At 30.0% G+C, this 23,453-nt stretch overlaps 1 protein-coding gene across 1 annotated transcript in view; it reads left to right on the top strand.

Annotated features, from left to right (window-relative positions):
• The first annotated feature begins 177 nt into the window (after nucleotides 1-177).
• LOC129920946 (unconventional myosin ID) overlaps nucleotides 178-23,453 on the top strand; it is a 31,176-nt gene continuing 7,900 nt past the window's right edge. The window contains exons 1-4 of the mRNA XM_056002504.1: nucleotides 178-500; nucleotides 581-674; nucleotides 18,503-18,609; nucleotides 18,720-18,915. Coding sequence (XP_055858479.1) covers nucleotides 586-674; nucleotides 18,503-18,609; nucleotides 18,720-18,915 — 392 coding nt within the window. The 5' untranslated portion in view covers nucleotides 178-500; nucleotides 581-585. The remainder of the gene's footprint in view (nucleotides 501-580; nucleotides 675-18,502; nucleotides 18,610-18,719; nucleotides 18,916-23,453) is intronic.

Here is a 23,453-nt window from a genome sequence, read left to right as displayed (position 1 = left end):
AGTGGTAGCACTGAAACTATAAATTTATCTTATACAACAACCTTTCATTAACGCCCCATCTTTCCACTGTGAAGTGTCAACCAACCACTTGTCAAACGAAAATTATTCCGCCGAAGATTTTTTTTTTTATTCAGCTTTCAGCTTTCTTATGACATTTGTGAAGATTTGTTTTTAGTTTATTTTTGTATATTTCGCTTGGTGGTTGGTTTCAATTTTTGTATCCTCCAAATACATTTTTATTTTTTGCCGCCGAATGGTATAAAAGAAGAACTACATAATACACAAACCGAACCGAACAATTATTAGCAAAAATAAAATAATATAATTTTATCGTGCTAATCAAAAGAATAATGCATTTATTTTGCGTTTGTTAATTGGAAATCTGTTCATATATTATTTGTTGTTTATATCTATCATCGATTTCTATTTCTTTTTTTTTTAAATAAATTAGTTAATATCGCAGAGTTCAATAAAAAGTGATATTGACAAATCGTATTTAGGTACTTCTTGTAATAACTTTTTGTTATTTATTTTTTTCCAATAAAAATTTAAAATACAAAACAATCATAACTAAATCCAGAAACAATGGCTATGCCAAACGAAGTGGGCGTCCGGGACTTTGTCCTATTGGACTCGGTAACATTGGAGAAATTCATGGATAACCTTCGAAAAAGGTAAAGAAAATAAAAAATTATTCATTTTATTGAAACTAGAAGCAACAGCAATCATCACGTCACACAACGTCACTCCTCTTGCCAAGTTTAGTAAGAAGCCTATAAATACGCACGGACACTTTCTGTTCAGCATAGAGAAGCGCTTAAAGCTATATCAACTGGATTTTGTGCCTTATTGGGCCAAAAACCATCAGACATTATTTGACTCTTGTCTTCTCTAGATTAGCAGAAACAGCAGCTTGTTATTATACTCATTTTAGATTCCGCTTGATCCACTTTATATTTTTGTAACTAGGTAGATTACCCTCTCTGGAAATTATTTACTATCATTGTCGTTGGAAAATTACTTACCTGGCTGGTAAGTAAGGTACTACAAAGCCCTACCTATCTTTTATATCCATTATTCTGCCAATTGTTAATTTATTTTTACCTATAGATATTTTCGATGTAAATGGGGTGTGGTTGTGGATGTTTTGATTTCCCTTTCGGCAAAATGCAGTTTTAGTTAATCTACCTATGATTGAGGTTTATAGAGATATTCTAGTTCAAATTATAATAATGCGTTTGCATGTTTTAAAAATATTCCAACTTATTGTACCAGTGACAACGTCATTGTAGATAGGTATGAGTCATCATTTAAAAAAAATTGCATTTGCTTCGTGCATTTGAGAGTTTTTAATTGAGTTATTTTTTTAATTAGTTATTGATGAGTTGCAATGATATCGCTGACTGAGAATTATAAGGTTGTATTTCATACAAAATACAAAAATGAGTTTTATACACCAAAATTTTCGTTATTGCAACGGCTTTCAGGATAAATTTAAAAAAATATTTTTAAAAAAATTAATGGCGACGATACTGGTAAAAAACTCATACAATGTCCATGGTTTTACACAAATTTGTTGATATAATAAGGTTCTATGTTATTCAAATCGCAACATAGAACCATTTTACTGATTTTTTCAAACAAAAAATACATTGATTTACCTAGGTTACATAGAACTTTTTTGCACAAATTTCTCAAAATGACAACTTTTGGAAATGATCTTTTTATTAACTTAAGTAAAAATAAAAGGTCTTTTGATGTTTTTTGTTGGTATTGAACAACAGGCGTGGAATCGGCTAACTTGATAGTCGATAGTTGATAGTCAAAAAACGACGATTTTACTCCATAATTTAATTTTTCGTTTTTGACTAGCAACTATCAAGTTAGCGGATTTCACCCCAGGGCTTTTGCTAAACAGCAAAGAATTTTTGTATCTCGTTCTGTACTCTTTAAACCAAAATATGTACTATCCAACCTAAACTTTTGCAAAATTCATTCGGGCTACCTAACCTAAATATTCCTACATCTTAATTAAATTAGAGTAATGTTTTCTTGTGTGCCAAGAATTGGAAGTGATTTTTTGAAAACTTTATTTTCATAATCGTGGTTGGGAATTTCCTAAAGTTCGTCTTAATAAACCAAAAGTTTAAAAAACACTTACGGCACGACCATATTATGCACTAGTTTAAAAAATGCATCTGGATGTAAAAAAGTTTAAATCTCAAAAATAAATCCAAATCCATGAAATTCACTATCACACAGACAAAAAAATAGTCATTTTTAACTATTTTCATAGTTAAAATCGGGATAACTATTTTGGATTTAGATTTATTTTTGACATTTGACAATTTTACATCCAGATGTTTTTTTTTAAACTAGTGAATAATATGCCCGTTAGGTTTCTTAACTTAAAACAAAAGAAGTCAAAACTCAAAAAGTACCACAAAGGTACCTTGGGACAATTGCAAACGAGATTCAGATTTCACCTTAGTAGCCAAAAAACAAAAATAGTAAACAAAAAATTAATACATTTTGTATTTAGTTGGCAAATTGAGTATTTTTTTTTCCAAAGGTCAAGATTTTACTCTACTAACCGAAGTGAACTCTTCGTTATTCATCTTTACAATTATATTTCTTTATTTCTAATAATAGTTTCATCGTATAAAACTTTTTTGAACTTGAAGCAAATGTACTTACGTTATACATGGAGACAAATAAGGCACTTAGAATATAGATGATTTTCATAAAAAGGTTCTATGTCATTTTGTGAAAATGCTCATAGAATCCTTTTTTGTGGTGAAATTAATGTTTTTTTTTCATGGTTTTATGACTTTTTTTGGGTTCTTTATAAGATTGCATCAATACTTTACTGCTATGTAACTATTTTATCCAAAAACCAGCCTTAAAAAACTTTTAGATCGATTTTCTCAAAACTCAGCCAGCGATAAGTTAACAAGTGTTTTTGTAAAAAATTGTTTTTTTTTTTCTCATCAGAATCAGTGCAAAGTCATCAAACTAAATTAGAAGAAAATCTTTAATTTGATTTGAAAACTTACCTCATTTGAAAATGTAGTTTAATCTACCTTCAAGTACCTACCTTATTAAGTTTTAACTCGCTTTATTGCTAAATAAGATGGTCTTAAAAGAAATGAGCAAGTAATTAATATGTAGTAAAATTATAAGACTTTTTGATTTAATGTAAGCTTAATTAATAAGGTACCTAGGTACCTTCTTTTAATGAACATGTTGACAAATACTTTCAAACACTTATTCGATATTTAAATTAGTTAATCTTATAGCCGATCTCTTTACAGAGTTCTATTCTAGCGCTGATACCGGTAATAGTTCTTAAGTTAGTACCAAAATCAATATTAACTCCTTTCTTCACTCAAGTCCTATGTGCCAATACTGTCAATTTAGCATCGAGTACAAGCTAAGACTATGTCCTAACAAACTAAAGAGTTTTTGAGCAGGGCTACTTTCGCGCCTCTAAAGAGTAATTTTTCCTCTTTTTTCAACCAATTCACATTTATTCCACTTTTAAAAATTGTCCAGAAATGCATCTTTTTAATATTTTAGTTCCTCTTTGTCCTCTCTTTTTAGGCAATGTACTCTGTGACCTTTCTTAATTTTTTCTCTGCTGAAAACATTTTCATTAAACTTCATTCTTAAGAGATTGAAACATTAATTCAATGTCGAGTTCCTTAATATTTCATGATCGGTCTTGGCACGTTGTTTACGACACGTAAATCGCACCGAGATCAATTTTAATTCAATTTTTTTTAAAAGGAATTCGAAATAAATTGTTAATAATAATCATTATTACCTATTACACTGCCCAACACAAAAAAATTTTCCAGACCGTTGTTCATTGTTTCTTACTAAATTATGGGTGCTGATTCCAAAAAAAAAAATTAGTTTTTTTTTCTAGCAGCTCTAGTGTTTAAACTACATTAAAAGTCATACAATTTTTTTTAATTTAATTTTTTTTTTTGTATTTTTATTTTACTTACTGAACATTAAATTTGAAACAAATGTTTCCAACAAAACTTTAAAAACGCTTGTAATAATTAAATCTAAAAAAAAATGGTATGAAATTACCCCAAAAATGTGAAAAATCAAAATATCTTAAAAAAAAATAGAGCTCCTAGAAAGCAACCATTTTTTGATTGATTTTTAGGCTTAGTGAACCCAAATGCATCAGGTTCGATAAGAAAATTTCTGTAAAATGTTAACAAACAGTTAAAATAAGCATAACTTTAAAATAAGTACGAAATTACCCCCAAAATGTGGAAAAATAAAATATTAAAAAAATAGAGCTCATAGAAAAAAATTAATGTGATTTTTAGGTTTACTGACCCCAAATACATTGAGTTTAATATAAATTTTTCTGGAAAGTTTTAATAAAAGCTTAAAATAAGAAAAACTTTAAAATTAGTATGAATATTTAATTATGAATATTTTATTATTAAATTAAATTAAATATTTCAAAAACTAGAGCTGCTAGAAGCTTACTGAACTCAAATCTATAAAATTTGATTTAAATCTTTCTGGGACATTTTAAAAAGTTGAAAATTCTTGGCCAGTGTTATCGATATAACTTCGAACAAAAAAATTAAATTTTTTTTTAATCAGTCTAATATACAACTCACTTCCGTATTTTTAAAGTTAAACGTTTTTGATCACGGAAAAAATTACTTAACTCTAAACGACCTTAGATGTGTGAAAATCATCTAAAATTTTTTGTAGTTCAATAGGAACATTAAAAAATTCAAAACAATATTCAATTAAAATTCATTAAGCAATGAAAAAAAAAAATCAGTATAAAAATATCACTGAGTATGGGAAAATAAATCCACGGAAGCCTCACAATTCAAAGACTATGTTGTGCACTTCCATGGAATATTCATGGCTTATATACATATACATATGTGTATACTGTATATATTAAAAGACCTTTTTCTCACTCAATAAAATTTCACGTAAAAATAAAGAACAAACTAAAAAGAAGACTTAATATTTCTGAAAAGGTGAGAAAAAAAAATAGGTCTGTTTAACCAAATTATTTGCAATGTAATTTAATTGTTTGTGTGCACGCGAACAGACAATTTATGATGTTTCTTAAAAAAAGGTGGTGTGACCGTTTTGAGAAAAATATTTTATTTTATTTATTGTGTTAAAAATTCTTTCACGTAAAAGATGTTACTTCTTTTTAAAAATGTACATGTTCTATCAAAAACTGTTCTACATTATGCTATATGCCCTGATACTCACATACTAATAATACAATTGTAGATTGATTGTTGTTGTTTTCCTTCAATTTAACATGGCCTAGCTTGATTAAAATACTTATAAAAATGTACGCTCTTGACCCAAAAGTCTCCTATCTCTTGACAAACTACTCCCTTAAAGCATAGGAAAATTAATAATTTGAAGTGGGAGAGAATAAATTTGTATTTACATATTTGTATTTATCCTTTAAAATACGAACTGATCAGTTCATAAGGTAAAGATGGCCACATTAAGGTTTTGACTGTAATTACAAAAGTTTATTGCACCGTGTTCAAAGTGCCCCATGATTATGATTATAATGAACTTTGTTGTGTTAAAAAACATGTACCCGGTCAAATGCAGATCAAAATGAAAAAAAAAAAACGAAGAAGCGCTCAAATGGCATAATACGTCTAGCTTTCATTTTCTATGGATAACAAAGCCATACAAAAAATAATTAAAAAAGAAAATATAACCATAATACATACCAACAAGTGATGCGCCGTAGTTGATAATATCTTGAGAAAAACATTATTTTTTATGTAATAAATAATCGTAGTTAGGTAGTGCAAGCAAAATTATATAAAAAAGTGAACTTAAGAGTAAAACTGTGTTTTTATCAAAGTCTATTAACTTTACATAAAATATTCCATTTCTTCTTCTTTCAAACCAATTAAAACTCATCTCTAATAAATGTTAAGTCTTTTAATACATATAAAAACGGGTACAATACAGTCAACGAAAACTTGAGACAGTATAAAAGTCAAACAATCGTGTGCCTTTAAATTAATGTTTTCAATATTTTGTAAACGTAGCGAAGTACGGAAAAATCATGTTCCACAAAATTAAAGCCCTGCAAAAACTTAATTAGTTTTCTTCTAGGGGCAATATTTAGGGAGATTCGATGTGTAGAAATATCAAACAAATCCGAAAAAAATAGGAGAGTGCAGTTATAGTTTTCACTCAGACACAATATTTCACAAAATTTTTGTTTGGTTTTGAAATATTTTTAGTAATATCTCAAAAGTCCAACAAATATCATTTGACGTTTACATACCATATTAAAAAATCCAGGGGTGCAATCGGCTATTGTGATTTGTGATCGGTAATAGTCACAAGAACCAAATTTGTACTAAGAAAATCATATTTCTGAGAGCAAATTGGTCTTTTGTGATTATCACCGATCACAAATCACAATAGCCGATTCCACCCCAGAATTATTGTATTTTTATATTTTTCACTATATCTGCGAAACTTATTGTCCTTAATAAATTATTTAAGCACCAAAACGAAGACCATACGGTCAACGGCCTTAGTTCGGGACATTGAGTAATGTTATACCTGGAGGACATAGCTACTATTCAATCTTCGTTGACTGAACTACTGCAATAACTTTTTTCTTTAACAAAATTTGAGATCTTATACTTTTTTCACTAGATGCGGTAACTCAGGTTAAAAAGGCAGTTTTCCCCCAATCTAGGGGAGAGTTATGCAAAAAGATTACTTATACTTAACCTTTGGGTCCTTTTAACTTCCTTGATATCTTCTTAAACCATAATGATGAAACTTAGTTATAGTTTAGTTTTTTAACACATTAATGTCGTTTTCTATTGACTTTTGAGATTTTTGTTAAAAATTCTCAGATTCTCCACTGCAAATAGAATATGAAATCTAGTTTTGTAATTGTGTGCGAAATCTGCGCGTATAAAAAAAATAAAACAACAACAAATGTTCAGACAAATGTCAAACAGAGGAGTGTGTGTGAAAGTGCGTGTGTTTGTATGCGTGAATCTTGATAAAAATCCAGAATCAGATTCTTGAATCTCAGATTCATTTTTTTGTCATTTTTTTGAATCTCAAGACGCAAATAGATCATGAAATCTGAGATTCGTCCACTATTTCCCCTCTTCACCCCCCTTTCAGCTGTCAAATTCACAAATCCCATTCTGAGATTCGTCAATAGAAAACGACAAAACACAACCATTTAAAAGTCATGTAAAAATATATTACTGTAGGTTCCCAAAAGACCGCCTTGCGCAATTAGCGTGCCAAAACAGATATTGTAAGTTGTAACATATTTTGTTCTATTATTATTTATTATATTGCTGTAATTTAGAAATAGCTACAACGTTAGTTCAAAAAGTTCGCGGAATGGAGGGGTAGGAAAAGCAATAGAGGAAATTTTTGCACATTTATTAGAAAAAATTATACCAAGTTTAGTTAAAAATGACAAAGATAAAATCTCGTAGATTATTTTGAAGAGATGTCAATTGCTTAGGAGGAATGGTACTTTTTAATGGCAAATCAAAAGAGACCAAAATCACGACGAACTGACAATCATAACGACAACTAGGACCCTTTTCAATGTTCGGTCGTATTTATCAGTATAATGGTTAAAATTCACCAAAAAACCCCTTAGACTCGATTGTACAGTAATTAAATTTCGCATAAATATTTTATTGGTCAGGCAAAACAAGGACTAAATTTTTAAATACAAATCTAAATGAAAATGAAAAAATTTAAATGCAGGAAGTTATGTCCTGTCATTTTCCTATGCCTGAATATCACCGTGTGTGCTCCCGCAAATATTAGTTTGCTAATGTGACCACAGTCAGCCGACTATTTAGTCGGCTTGTAGGAAATATTTTAGTTTGAATTCAATTGTGTAGCACCTCAAACTTTTTGTCGAACATTAAAACTTTTCCTAATCTTTATAACTGATTAAGAGACTGCCTAAACTGTCGGCCGATAGAAATTCTGCAGTGTACGGGGGTTCTTAAGATTTTTTTTACATTTATGACATATGATGTGAAATTTTTTTTAGTTTGGGGTTATTATGCCTTTACGCAAATGCCGATTACTCAAAATTTGTTACTTAAACCCTTCTTGTTTTCAAGAACTCACAAATTTAACAGAAAAAACGATAAAGATAAAGTAAGTCTTATCTTTTTTGATTTGAACCCAACAAATCATTACGTAATCCATTTGTCCTTCAACAAAAAAAACCATATCTTATCGTAAAAAGCAATTCATATTAATTTAACAAATAAAAGTATTGGTTGAATGTTTAACTTATCAGTTAATTTCTAAAAAATTAAATTGATAAAACGAAATAAACATAAAATAAGTTAAAAACTTATTTTTTTTATACTTCCTCTCGTGTCTTAAGGGCACTCGTTTAAAATTTTTGTTTACGCATAGATTTGTAAAATTTATAAATTGTAAGAATGTAATGCTTATAAGAAGCTCAAATGCAGTTTAATTATTGTAAATACCAATACTTTATCTTATCTTATTGCATGTTTACCTTACCTGAAAAAGTTGCATGTAATTACTGCTTCGCTTCTCCTTTGAATTCAATAAAGTGTCTTATTCAAGTTTCTTTTTATATTTCCTCTATATGATTGTTTCATTTCCTTGCACAGTTGTTGCAATTGCGATACACAAAACTCTAAAATGTATTTAGCGTCTATTTAATGTGCATTAAGATCATGTATTGGTTTGGAAAAAATTAATAAATAACTTATAATTAAAAAAAAAAACTTCTCATGTTAGCCAAAGCTTGAGAACACATAAAGGAGAAATAAAAATTTATCTAAGAGCTCTAACGATTTTGGCATTGTAACTCTATTTACAATAAGCCAGAAACTTCTAATTATAATGTTTAAGGTTAAATAAATATATCAGAATCAAAGCATAATTTGTTTCTCAAACTCACAAAATTATGGAACTTTCTTCTGAACGGTAGAACCTTAAATTTTTGCATAATTGTGTACTTAATTTGGAATAAAATTTAGATTTTCCATTCAGAGGATGTAGATCCATACATTTTAAGTGAATTTTAATTACATAAATATAGTGGAAGACTTTTGAGTCTGTCTATCTCATGTATTTTTGCTCAAAAATTAAAAAAAAATGTACTCCTAAGCGGGATCGAACACAGTCGAAGAAAAGCTATGTATATAACAAAACTGACCTCAACCCCGCTTAGAGGCCTGCTGTTAAAAAAAAGAAATCAACTTATAAGTCAAATAAAGCAATCCATGATATGATCAGTTTCTTAAAATTCAGTAGCATCCTTAATTTTCAGTGCAGTGTTTGTTTGTTTAGGTCTGGTATAAACGAATGTGTTCAATTCATGGTGTAAATGAACCCAGAATGTAATTGTTTTTTTTTTCTTTGAATTTCTGTTTACATAATGAGTTATCTAATAATAGAATAGCTTTACTTTTGGTGTATCATTCATAATGTGCTTCAAAAATATATTCGATAAGATAATCAATTTATTTTTTAGCATTAATTGATGACTAACTGATAATAATAAATAATTTAACTCAGACGTGTTGAGTGATAACAAATAATGTTCAAGTATTTGTAGGTTTTTTTTTATATATTCTAAATAAGATAAATACAAAATATTAACACGCCTTAAAGTTGTGTGTTCATTTTGTTTTACTCTTTTTCACACCGATATTATTTGCACACTTTTATTTTAATGACTCAGAAGAAAACGAAATATACATAAATAATCTGTAAAAAATAGTTTCAAACATTATTGGGATAATTGTTTTGGAATGAGAAATGCGTCAAGACAAAAGCCATTAAGTTGATAAAAAAATTTAGATTAGGTACTAAAAAAATTGTTTTCTTGATTTGTAAGTTCTTATGTTATATATATGAAGGGTCCAGAGGAAAAACGGGTCCTGTCCACTTTTTGTCAAAAATAAACTAATGATGAGGTCTTTGTAGTATTTACTGAGCACTATCCTTACTTTTATAAAACAAATTTAAGCCTTGCTGAAAAAATAAATAAATTGTGAGCTTATAGTACTAACTTGTATGGAGAACAACATTTTAAAATGCGTTTTTCTCGAAATGAGTTGGAATGGACTTAAGTGCTGTTTTTCCCCTGGACCCTTCATCAGGGCGTATCGTCAGGGTGTGCAAGGTGTTTATTTCATAGCCTGATCTAACGAAAACAATCCCTCATCGAACAACGTCTAATATTAATGACCCCCACAAATATGCACAATTAAACAACCCACCAAACATGCATTACACAGCCTACATACCTATTCTTCCTTCCTAATTGTTCTTTCACAATTCTTTCATCGATCGCTGAGAAGTAAAACTGCAAAATAATGGGCACGAAATCTCGCTGTGCACATTTTCTGATGATGTAAAATAAATTCGTCAAACTCAACTCCAACCGAACTATAAGCCTAGCCTAAAAGATTTTTGCATTGTCCATCCCCATCGTCTTATATGAATTTGTGGTATGAATTTGTAGTAGAGAAGCTAAGTTCTCCTATGTTGAAATTATGCTGGCACAAAAAGTACTAAGATGTAAAGGTGTACCAAGTACTAAAGCTTGGTTTCAAATTTGAATCAATAAAAATTTGATTGTTCTCTTGACAATTTTTCTTTTAATTACCTACCGATTTTTAAAGTTGCCATGCCCCTTGGCTAAAACTCTCAACTTTAAATGTTTCTACGATAGCGGGAAGTTCTCCATAATTTTGACGATCTGTCAGTGAGTCAGTTACGGGTTTTGCGGTTTTTGAAGCCCTATATCTCAGAAACTACTCATCGTAGGAGCTGAAATTTTGTGCGGAGTTTGGCTTTGACCAGGTCAAAAAATGAATCGAGTTTGAATTCTTTGGCATCTCGCATGTTTGGTGTGGAATTTATAGGGGGTCGAAAATGGCCTGAGTTGTTTCCTGTAAAAATTGTTCAGGAAACGAAAAAATAACATTATTCTTTTGAGGGAACTAATGGGTTAAACAATTTTATTTTCCCTCTAGTTTCATTTATATACATGGTACGGCAAACAAAATGGGACCAAAACATGACGCTTACTTAAGGCCTCGGTTATAGCCAGTGGTGGATTTACCAGAAGGCTGTGTAGGCTTGAGCCTAGGGTGGCAGATTTCGGGGACCGATTTTTTCTATACCGTTATTATGTACAGTACCTTGCCATATTATTAGGCCCAAGCGAAAAAATACAATTTTTTGCTTCATGTTGCTGAATTTTTAAAGTTTTTGTCGAAATATCCTGAATTTTTTGTTATCTCATTTACTTACTCTTATCATATAGATACGGATTGACTTAAAAAAATTTAAAGAATTCAAAAATTTTGATAAAAAATAACGTGCAAAAGGGAATAAGCTCCAAAAGAGGTTTTCTATGGAATTCATGACCGGAATATTTCCAGACGGATCCAATACTTAAATTTTTGTATCGAGGAATAACGTGACATTCTTAACTTTATGACAAAAGCCCCATCTTGCATAAATAGTGAAGCTCTGATCGTCTGGTTATTACGTAAGATTCTTAGATTTTTGGTAGTTTATTCTTTCGTAGAAGACAGGAGACCTTCACAGTATGTTATTCCAACTTTTTTTAAGTCAATCCGTATCTACATGATAAGTAGTGTAAGTAAATGAGCCAAAAAAAATTTAAGATATTTCGACAAAAACTTTAAAAACTGAGCAACATGAAAATTTGTAGTTTTTTTGCTTGGGCCTAATAATATGGCAAGGTACTGTATATATATATATATAAATGTTATTTTTTCTTTTAATCATTTTTATAATTTGTAAATTTGTTCGTTAGTTTTAAATTCTCATCATTATATGCACTTATTATGACCCTCTGATTGTGGGCAACAACTTGTTCTAAGCTTACTACATCAAAGAATCTGAAGTGGAAAGAAGATTGTTTTCCATTCATAATAATTTTATACTTTACTGTCGATTATTTAAATTTAATGTTCTGTGCTTTACTCTCTAAACGAGTTCTTGCACTATTTTAATTATGCGAACAAATATGTTGACAAATTGGCAAATTGTATATGTCTTAATTAGCTGATATGCGACTTCCTCGCACGCTCAACTTGATGCCTTTTTTAATGTAAGTGTTCCTTTTACAAGATACATTATTGTCCACATTTTTAATTATAAAATTGTGGGTAGTAAACGACACACATGACTTACAACAAGCCGTTAACTAGACAGTTATTTTAATTTAGGAAATCGTCTGACATAACATTATTTGTTTTCTTTACACGATTCATTCATAAAGAGAAGTGACTGTTTACCATTGAATAAATGTTTTAATTGGCGCGTTAAGTTTCCGGACACTGATAACCATCATTCTACTAAACAAAAATTAATTTATTTTTAAAAAGTTATTAACCAAGAAACGCTATTGTTTGAATCTATTTACAAAAAAATCACCCGACACAACAATAAACACTTTGATGTAGGCCATGAGCAAAAGTCCTTGTGAGTCGCATGCTTGCTATTATGCAATATTTTATGAGCGCGATTCATGAATCAGCTCAACAAGTTGTAAGTAGCATTTTGATTAGTACAGTGACGAATGTTAAAAGTCATCGGATAAAAAAAAATGATTTTTGTATAGGGTAGAGCAAAGTTTGTTGAAATGGCTTCATTTCATTTTTTAGCAGTTAGAAATTCTTTTTCAAAAAAAATAGTATAATTTTTTTCATCCATAAATATGTAAGTCTCCGACATTTAGAGTAGAGTAAAGCAGTTTTTGAAAATTTTGTACAAATTTATATTAAAAACAAACAAATCGATGTATCGTTTAAGTATGCTAGAAGCCAAAAATGTTGTGTTCTTTTACCAATAATTTTTAACTGAGGCTCTTTTTAACTAGCGGTTCGGTTAACTAGCGGTTCTAATCTTTTAGCGGTTTTGCAACATGAGAAATGGGTTAATTTTGAATCAAAACTAAAACATCTTGTTCGTATAAAAACAAATATAATCCATGCACCTACCTAATATCATAACGAAACCATACCAAATCGAAAAGAAAAGGGAATTGCTCATTTTCTGGCCCCCCCCCGCGTACAGGAACGAGTTTGGCAAAAATACTTTTCATTTGATACCAATATGATTTTTGTACGTTATTTATTAGGTACGCATTCTACGATCAATTGTTTGAAAAAACAGCCGAAATCTTGATTTTGAGATCAACCTTAAATAAAAATATTTCACATAGATAACAAGCTCAACGTCACCTTTCATTTACGACCAAACTCGTCCCTATTCACGCGGGTCGGTGACTCCATATACATTCCCTTAATACATACAAAATTTAAATCGCGTTATGTATTTTTAAAACAACATTTCTTTAACTTGACTTGTTTTTTTTTTCTCTGTGTTCGAGCAAAAGCAAGTGCAAGCTTAAGTTGAAACAAAAAAAAAAAACAAATACCTACTTAGTCTTGTATCACATACCTATAATAAAAGATTTCTATTTACTTCATTATAATTTGCAGAAAATATAAAACCTCACTGTAAAAAATTACGTCAAAAATGTCATTGCCGATCAAAAATTAACCTACTCACTTGTTAAGATGATGAATCAACTTGTTTGGCATGAATTCTTATTCTATAGAAATTATATCATCGAAGATGAAAAGCTTATGTTAAAATGTGTGATTCTGACTGCTATTAAATTAAACTCATTTACTTGTAGCGAGTGTCAGTGACTATAATATAATAATAATATTTGACATGACTCAGCCAAGATATAATAATACATAATAATAATTGTTTATTTTTGCGTTATTGTTTAACAAATGTATAAATTTAACAATTTTCTGGTCATGTTCAATAGAGTAATGTTGACGGAAATAAATTTTATTGAGTTTCTTGGCTGTTAATCTAGTTTCGGGGTAATTTGGGTTCACAGTGTATGGTATTGCCCATCGGATGGATTAAAAAGATGTGTAAAATAAAATATTGTCGTTGTTTATTTGTCTTTCCTATTAGCCTTCTTTGTTTTTTTGTCGTTTGCTTTTTGAATCGTAAAGAATGCCATTGAAAGTTTTAGTTTGTGCGCAATCAATAAACTTATTATTATTGTGACTTTGCTTTTCATTTAAAACGCATTCTTGATATTGTTAAAATCAAGGTATTAAATGACAATTTTAAATAAAAAAACTTTACAAAATAGGTAATTTTGTTTAAAGGGCATAATAGTTTGCATTTTCTCAGATTTAACAAGCACAAACTTATCAACATTTTTCCTTGTGGATTTAGGTACTATGGAACGAGTTTAAGATTTGAAAAAGACTTGAAGTTGAGGTCACAATCAGACATGATATTACAATGATAAATATCTCCATCTCAAGTGGAAACTTAAACCTTTGAAGCGATTGACTTCTATTTTTTTTTTCTTCACCACCAAAATTTCGGACAGTTATTCACGGTACCTCTCATGGAATCGTTTTCTTGATGTCTGATTTTCTCGTAAGTGACGATTTTAACACTTAAGTTCTAGATACACGATTCATTGGCTTTTTGAGACCAATTACAAATTTTACTGTCTCTTCGAAAAAAATAATAGTTAAGGCTTTTAGGCAACAGATGGGGGATTGGGATCTACACAGTGAATAGAGGGACAAGTAAAATGACGCATTAGAAGCCTTGCAAAACAAATGAATTAAAATTAAAAAAATATATATATTTCAAATCAATCTTTCTGTTTTAGGGTAACACAATTACACATTCTGTCTTGGCGAAAAAGTTATTTCTTAAACGAACTTTTTAACATACGAACTTTAGTATGTTTATTTATAATTTTAATAGCAACCATCAAATGCGCCGCACAAATGGAGAAAAAAAGTTCATATAGAATTTGAATTAAAAGGCTTTAAACCAAAACTTGATTTGTTCCTGATATAATTGCCAATAAAAAAAAATCCATTTCGAAGCATTCATTTACACAGTTTGACATACAATTAAAGTTTAGACAGAATAGCATTCAAGTCCCTACCGCAAAAGTTTTTTATTTTCATATCAACTATGCATTTGTAATGATATTAATTTTTAAACCTCATTTATTGCATTGAAGTGCATTTATGTTGAATCTGAATTTATTTTATTGGTAGTTAAATTAATGTTATTAATTCTTTACTTTATTATCATCTTTATGGTAAAAATTGAAGTGCTGCCTTCAGAGAAATTTGCAGTTATAGGCGAATAGATACAAGTTGAGTCGTATAAGTTTCTGTATAGAGTTTCAAGTAGGTAAAGGAAAGAAGCTTTGTTTTATAAGGTTGAGTCCAAGATAATGGCTTAGGTTCACTGCGGGCCGTGGTAAGGTTCGTCTGCTTCATTTTGAGACTTGAGTTAAGAAAATGGTCATTACGAGTATTTTAGTAAAACATTAAAAATAAGATAACCTCACAGTCATGCTAATATGTTTCTTTAGCAGTTTCCAGTTGTGAAGGAAGTATTACATTTTTATGTAGAATAAAAACTTCTGCTTTTGTAAAGGATGGATCCTTTTTATCATTCGAATTTACCTTTGTTTATATTAATTTATTAAAAAAAAAAAAACAATTGCGAAAATCGTACGAAAAAAACCTTTTCTAAATAAGCACTCTTCTTCTTCCCTTTTTGGTTAAAATGATTTCTATTTTTCGAGATGATCATAACTGTAAGAAGTATCTAACTGCAAAAAAGTAATTATTGTTTTTTTTTTTGGGATTCATTAATTGTGTTTTGAATGATGTGAGTGCTAAGAATACAGAGCTTGAAGTAATACAGAACGTCTGTGAGCTGATTTTAAGGACTTTCACATCGGGTGTTTAAACCTTCGCTTTCAATACCATTTTTTTAATCAAATTGGGACAGTGCGAAATTTTATCGTTCACCATTTTTGTATTTGATGGCCGACCGTTTTGATCGGTGTATTTTAGTTGTTACTTAGAAGCTGCCGCAGGAATACTTTTTTTTTAATTGAAAAATCGAATTTTCATTAAAATCATATCCAGTCATTAGAAGCAAAGACCTTCGTCCAATTATTTCATTTCATATTTTGTATGCCGTAGGCTTTGTCTCTGATTTGACACCAGTCTCATGGTTGTACGCGAGGAGGTATATTCCCTTCTCTATTGTTGTACGCCTTTGGTCCAAGTCCCATACAATTTTGCCTTATCTACTTTGTAACACAAAATTCCAACTTTAAGAGTGTTGTATTTCAAGAATTTTTGGAGAAACAGGGCTGTAGTTGCTAATTGTATCTTCTTCAACTTGTTTCTAGTGACTTCTTCTATTATATAGGCCTTTTTGAATTTATAAGTGAAAAACTAATCGAAGCTCTAAAGTAAACACTTAATTTGGGCCCTCTGGACAGTTCATCTCTTAAATAATTACTTTGATATTTGATTTCTTTTTCCATTTCCGTGAAGTGTCCTAAAATTAATATATATATAGCAATCAACAGTCCCACATTTATGTATCCAGACACACTTTGAGGATGATAATTATTATAACCAACAAGCAATCAACGGGTATATGAAATGCATTTACACTTCGCGTCACTTAAATAGAAACAAGGCTTCAAATGAAAAAAAAAACTATAACTTTGGAAAAACTTTTACTTAGGACGTTTCTTTTTATTGCATTAGGAAAATAAGATATTGCTATATTAATATTGTTAATGCATTGAATTATATTTTTAACTTATATTTAAAATTCTCAAAACAGACTCCAAACTGTTGTTTTAAAAAGCTTACACTTTGTAATCTATTAGTTAAATGTTCATGATTGAGATCTTCAGACCACAGAGCATAATATTTTCTACTTAAAATATTCTTTAAAGTTAAAATATTGACGAAATCTGTTAATACAAAAATGCATTTTATCCGTTTGGATGATGAACATACGTCATAAATGATAAAACTTTTGTAATTATAATTATATAAAAATAAAATAATCATTCTTGCCTGCGGAACGTCCATTTTTCATACAAATTTTCCCATTCCCATTTGATTTCTTTTTACTTGCTCTATAGCCTATAGGGCAAGAATTGGTTTCGTGTCGAAAAAAATTGATGTTTTAATCAAAATTAACATTACGATGATGGAGAACTCCGAAAAAGTGGGGTCTCGCAATTCCGTCCGTGCGTCTGTACGTCTGTGCGGTTGTGAGAATCTGTACTCATTTCCACAGCCTAAACGCGTGGATGGATTTTCTTCAAATTTGGTACAGATGATTTTTATGGAATTTTGAAAGTTGTTTTTTTTTATATATATGTATATCTCGCTTAGAAAGTGTTCCTCCCATACAAATTTTTCAACGATTTTGATTAAACTTTGGACACGTAATATTCAAAGCTATTGCAATAAAACTGCATTTTTCCAAAAAAGCTCAAATAAAAGTAAAAGTAAAAAAAGTAAAAGAAAAATGTTTTTAATATACAAAAATTTCCCCTTAATGTCTGCTCTTCTCCAACCAAAAATTTCTTTAAAATTGTTAAAAAATCAAATGTTTGTTTTTTTGACAAGATCAATATCTTTCGAAAACCATCATTAACGGCACCTGTCGGTTTTTTTTCTATCTGAATTCCTCCCAATTTAAATTCAACGAATCAAATTTTCTACAACGGGATATTGAATTCTTTTAAAACTTTGGTTTTAAATTTTGATAAATAATAACTTAAAAATGACATACCAATTTTATTTAAAATTTTTCAAAAATCCCACTCTGACGATTTTGAAATTTTTTTTAAATTTATATTTAAAACTCTAAAAGTGTTTATTAACTTGAATTCTCTAAGTCCGACCTAGTTGTGCATTTTATTTATATCCGCTTGTTTTTATTTATATCCCCTCGTTGTCCTTTTTACAGGGTTAACAAAATTTCATTTTCAAAACAATTTTCTGAAATCAAATTTATCCCAAAAACAATCACAGAAAATGAATGAATTGATCCTGCGCAAAATGTTTGTTTCTATTTAGCGTCGCGCAGTGTATAATATGTATGATAGTATATCTATAAGTATGAGTTGTTAATTATTCTTCCAGGCTTTATTAACACTATGACCCTTTATGATGCAGTAAAGCAAACATCTTTTATAATGAATATGTGCACTGCTACCGGCCTTACTCCAGGTTAAGTTTAGTGCAAACTATGCTGCATGCTGCAACATTGTACAAGTGCTAAAATGTTTTACAATCACTGGTCTCAAAATAAATATTTAGGTAACATCTCATTTTTTTATATCCATAATGAAGGTAGAAAACATATCATAAGGACGTGAGAATAGTTGAATGGCGCCTAAACTATTTTTATTTGTATAAGTTGTATCAATTTAAGAAGATTTTTAAAAATTAATATTACTGTTCAATTTTAGTTTCTTTTATATATAATAATTATTAATGTATCAAATTTTATTTTACTTTTGCAGATTTCAAGTTGGATCCATTTACACATACATCGGAGAAGTATGCGTTTCGATGAATCCTTACAGACAAATGAATATTTATGGTCCAGATACGATAAACAAATACAAAGGTTAGCTCTTAAAAATGCTATGAATAAAATTAACATACAAACTGTGTTGACATAATGTTGCAAATGTTAAATTGTTAATTTTGATTTAATCTTTGTCCTTGTTTTTTCAGGTCGAGAATTATTTGAAAATCCGCCACATCTATACGCCATTGCAGATTCAGCACATAGAATTCTCAAACAAAGACATCAAGACACATGTATTCTTATTTCGGGAGAGTCAGGAGCTGGAAAAACAGAAGCATCAAAAATAATCATGAAGTATATTGCTGCTGTAACAAACGTTCAAGGCCAGAACGAAATTGAAAGGTAAATATCTAATAATTGATTAAAAGAAAACAAATAATGCAACTTCTCTACGTAAATCTATATGAATTTCTATTTGCCACAAAAGATCCATTATTATTAATCAAAAATAAAAAAATACTGGGATACCCTGGTATCTCAAATTTTATATGCCAAAAGAGATCCTTTTTTATTTATCCAAGATCAAATTTCCCAGATCTCGATTTTTACCGATAATTACGCCTATTTTCACCCGCACTTTCACACTCACTTCGGTATTTGATATTTACGTGAACTTTTGTTTTTGTAAATTCTCGATCAACCTTTTTTTATATGGATATATTGTTCACACACAGTTGTGCAGAGAAATAAATCTCTTGACAATATCGATTGTAACAAGATATCATTGGATCCGACTTTTAGTACTTATTTTTGCACTTTTTAAGGTTTTGTGTTCCTTCACGCGACAAAAGTGTAAAAAAAGATTTAGTTTGTAGTACTACCTTGAGGCCCTTACAGCTAGAATCCATGAGCGGCGAGCCCCCCAGACAAAGTAAGAAAAATTCTCAGGTAAGTTTTCATGTGTTATCAATGAAAAAAGTTGATCAATTCAGGGTTAATTCAATACTGTATCACTTTATTCTATCATTACTCTTGACTTATTTTTTGTTCACTTACAGATAAAAAATGTATAGTTGAAACGAGTGTGTGATTTTCTAACTGAATCTGCACACAACTCGCCTGAAACTCTTAAGGGGTAATAACACCTTGTAAACCATGAAATCGAGCGTCATATTCATCAGCGTATAAAACAAAGAAGAAATATTATTTTCTTTTGTGTTTTTGGTTAGTTTAATTAAGTATATTAATAGGTAACAGAATAGGCTAATGTTAAATTTTTTAATGATGCGAAATTTTTTAAATTTTTGTCCACCATTTTCTTAAACTAGTATTCAAGCCTTTCTGCAACCATTTTGTAAGTTTTCTTGACCAAAACTATAAAAGAAACATTTTACCTCTGCACTATTTTGCTTTTTAGCCTAATGTAGTTTTGCCTCTTAATTAATTTATTATTGTGTTCGGTTTTGATGAACTATACTTTCAATTTATCAGATAAAATTAAACAAATCTATCGAGTTGCATGACTCAGAAAGTGAAGTAAACTTACGATAAATGTATATGCACCCAATGTTATCCGAGGTTGCATTACAATAAAAAATAAAAGAAATTGTAAATTTAATCACGTAACACAGTGTCATTTATGTTACATAATTTTTTTTTTATTTTTCACTTACAAATAATCTTCTTTTGTAAGATATGTTATTTGAAATAATATTTCAATTTTCTCTTTGTTGCATTTTTCGTAAGCTGCTATATATTGTTCAATTGATTTGATTATTTGGATTATAAGGCCGTGTGTGAATTGCGTTAAATAGTTAAATCCGTGTTAAATTTTTGACACTATTGAGGTGAACAAAATAATTTCAAAAAAAGAATTTATTGTTTAAAATTTTGTCTTCCTTTTTTCTGCCATGATAATCCTTTTTAATAAAAAAAAACAAAACAAAACCATCTGCAAAAAAAAATTTAACTCAAATTTAACCAGGTCCCGGAGCCCAATAAATTTTTAACAGCTGAAAATTTTTTATTCACCTCAATAGTGTCAAACATTTTACACGAATTTAACTATTTAACGCAATTCACACACGGCCTAAATTTAAAAAAAATTTAAATAACTTAGTATATATTACATTCAAATACAAGTTATAAAAAAAATAAATGTAAAGAGGAGAGTTCAAAAACGTCAGACTAAGGGCCAGTTGTACAAATATTTAATCCGTGGATCAGCAACTTTTATCTCCTGAAATCGGTAGTAAGGCTGATGTTTAGCAATGGTTCAAGGTTCATATATGTATGTAAAAATAGCAACATTCATGCTTGAACCGAAGTTGACCCGCAGCTAATCCACCGAAATCGGCGGGTTAAATTCCTGAACCAAGGCTGATCCACGTTTGTACAACTGGCCCTAACGAAATGCAGTCAGTTAAACATAAATGAAAAACATAAAACACTATGTCAGCTATTACACGAAGCCTCAAGAGGCTTGACTCTTTTTTCGAATTTTCTTTTGATAATCATTCTGCCTTTTGAGTCGAGGACTCAAATTTGACATGTCTCTTTTGATTTAAAATTTGTTGTTGTTGTATTGCACCAAGAAGCAAAAAGAAATGAGAGGGAATGCTGAAAAAAGAAAAAGTGGAAAAAGAAACGTCAAAAAAGAGTCTCGGACTCACGACCCACGACTCTCCGGTCGGATAATTTTTTCTTTCATCTTTTTTCTCTTTTGCACTCATTATGTTTAAAAAGAGTCGCGCCTCTTGAGGCTTTATGTATTAGCTGACTATGGGGTTTTCGATTGGTAAAAAACTCAATTTATTTTTTTTATCTCTTTTGGCTGTGAAAATCATTGAGCGACCAGAAAAGAGCTGTGAGCAGATTATATTCAGAGTTCTCAGATATACAGTAGCGAGCAAAAAAAATGCAAACGAAAAAAGTTTAAAGAGTTTTGAACAAGAACTAAGTTACCAAATTTGGTATAATGAAACTGTTTTATTTTCATTAAACAGAGTCAATTTGTGGAATATTTTACTCCAAAACAATTATTTGGTCAAAAGTCTACCTAAATATGCGTTTTTAGACGAGCAAAAAAATGCAAATGTTTTTATTGTTTGCATTTTTTTTGCTCGCTACTGTAATTATGAAATACACCAGAGCGAAAAACTATCATTTCTTATAAAACTTTATTAATTTTTGTTTGTTAACTGAGTTATGTGTAACAACACTACCTTTAATTTAATATATAAAAAGTGAAAATAACCCCCTCTGTTTGGAAGCTAGAGCTAATTCACTGCGAAAAACAGTGAAAAACAGAGATTTTTGATACTTTGAGCGAGTGTCGGCACCATTTAGACTTATCCAATCGAGTTGAAATTTTGGCTATCTAAAAATCTGCAAAGGCGGAACATTTTATGGGGTTCCCCCGACCAAATTTCGAAAATCGATTTCTTGCGGTCACTCTAATCAACATAAGTGAAGTTGGGTTCGCTCAGCCTTACGCTCGATTTGCTCGGTCGGTTTGTCCTGTGCAAATCGATGAAGCTCAGAGCTAAAAAAATTTGTGCTCTGACGTACCTGAGCTAAAATAAATATTTTTTGACAGTTCCGTAATCTGCTCTGAGTTAAAAAAGATAATTGTCAATAAAAAAGGGATTTAGTACTCTGCTTGTATTTATGTATTTATTTAAAACCAAAAATGCAACTTAGGACATTTGCAGATCATGAAAGAGGCCACTAAGTCGAACAATGCTTATGTCGTTTTCTTTCACTCTATTAAGGCGTACTCTAAATTTTTACTCCTTTTTCTGGAGTGAAAGAACATAATGAGTATTTTTTTTTTTTTTTGTAATTGTGTGTGTGACAAGCTTATAAATGGATAATTTCCTTGAAAAAAATAGTGATAACAGGCCTAAGGAAAAATCTTATGGATTGAAAAAAAAAATAATATTAATAACATATGAAGCATATATATGTCGTATTCCAAAATTATTGGAGTGAATCACTCCTTTTTTGTGCAATTTTGGAATATGTTCACGAAGAATTTGACAAGTGGAGTGATTTGACATTTGCTTTGCATGTGTTTGGAATACGAAATAATGAATAAAATAATAACACAATCTTTTAAATTACCTTTAATGATTTTTTATAATACTTTATTGAATTTTTTTTGTAAATAAATATAATTTCCTTCACCAAAAAGGTTAAAACAACCACCCAACAATTTGACAAGTAGTCCATGAAGTCAAATGTAGAAGTATTGGTAATCACTCCGTCACTCCTTCAAAATTTTGGGAGTGAAGAATTCACTCCAAAAATTCACTCCTTTTTCAATTTTGGAATTTGAAATCACTCCTTTTCGGAGTGATTATATAGCTAGGAGTGTCACTCCTTGAATTTTGGAAAACGACAATAATAAGTCTGCTTTTACATGAAGACGCAAAAGTCAAGATTCAATGAAGAGTAAGGGAGAAAGAAAGTTCGAAAAAGAGGGATGGAAGATTTTTTACCCTGTGAGTCTCCGGTCGAAAATTTTGAGACTCATTTTGACGTCTCTCTTTGATCTTGTTCTTTTTTTTGCTGTTTTGCTTTAATTGATTTCATCGGTGGCAGAGTTCGCTTCGTCGGATGTATATTATTTGGGTGTATACTAACTTTTATTAATTTATTTAAATGTTTTTGTTGCACATAGAGCCCCCTGATGTTGTTTTTTGTATATTTTGGTGCTTTTTTTTAAATAAAAATAGATACGAAAACGAGAACAAGATAAAATAAAAAAAATAGCTGTCAAATTTGCGTCTTATAAAAATTACTACGTGTAGAAGCGCGCGACTTACCGAAGGGAAAATCAAAAGGAAATTCGAAGATAATTTCTGCGCCTTGCGTCTTCATGTAAAAGCAGACTAAGCGTTCGTTGATAAGTCTGCTTCTACACGAAGACGCAAGGC

Source organism: Episyrphus balteatus, chromosome 1 (assembly GCF_945859705.1).
Source record: "Episyrphus balteatus chromosome 1, idEpiBalt1.1, whole genome shotgun sequence".
NCBI classification, from domain to species: domain Eukaryota; kingdom Metazoa; phylum Arthropoda; class Insecta; order Diptera; family Syrphidae; genus Episyrphus; species Episyrphus balteatus.
The sequence above is the reverse complement of the archived record's forward strand: the minus strand, read 5'-3'. Positions and strand labels throughout refer to the sequence as shown.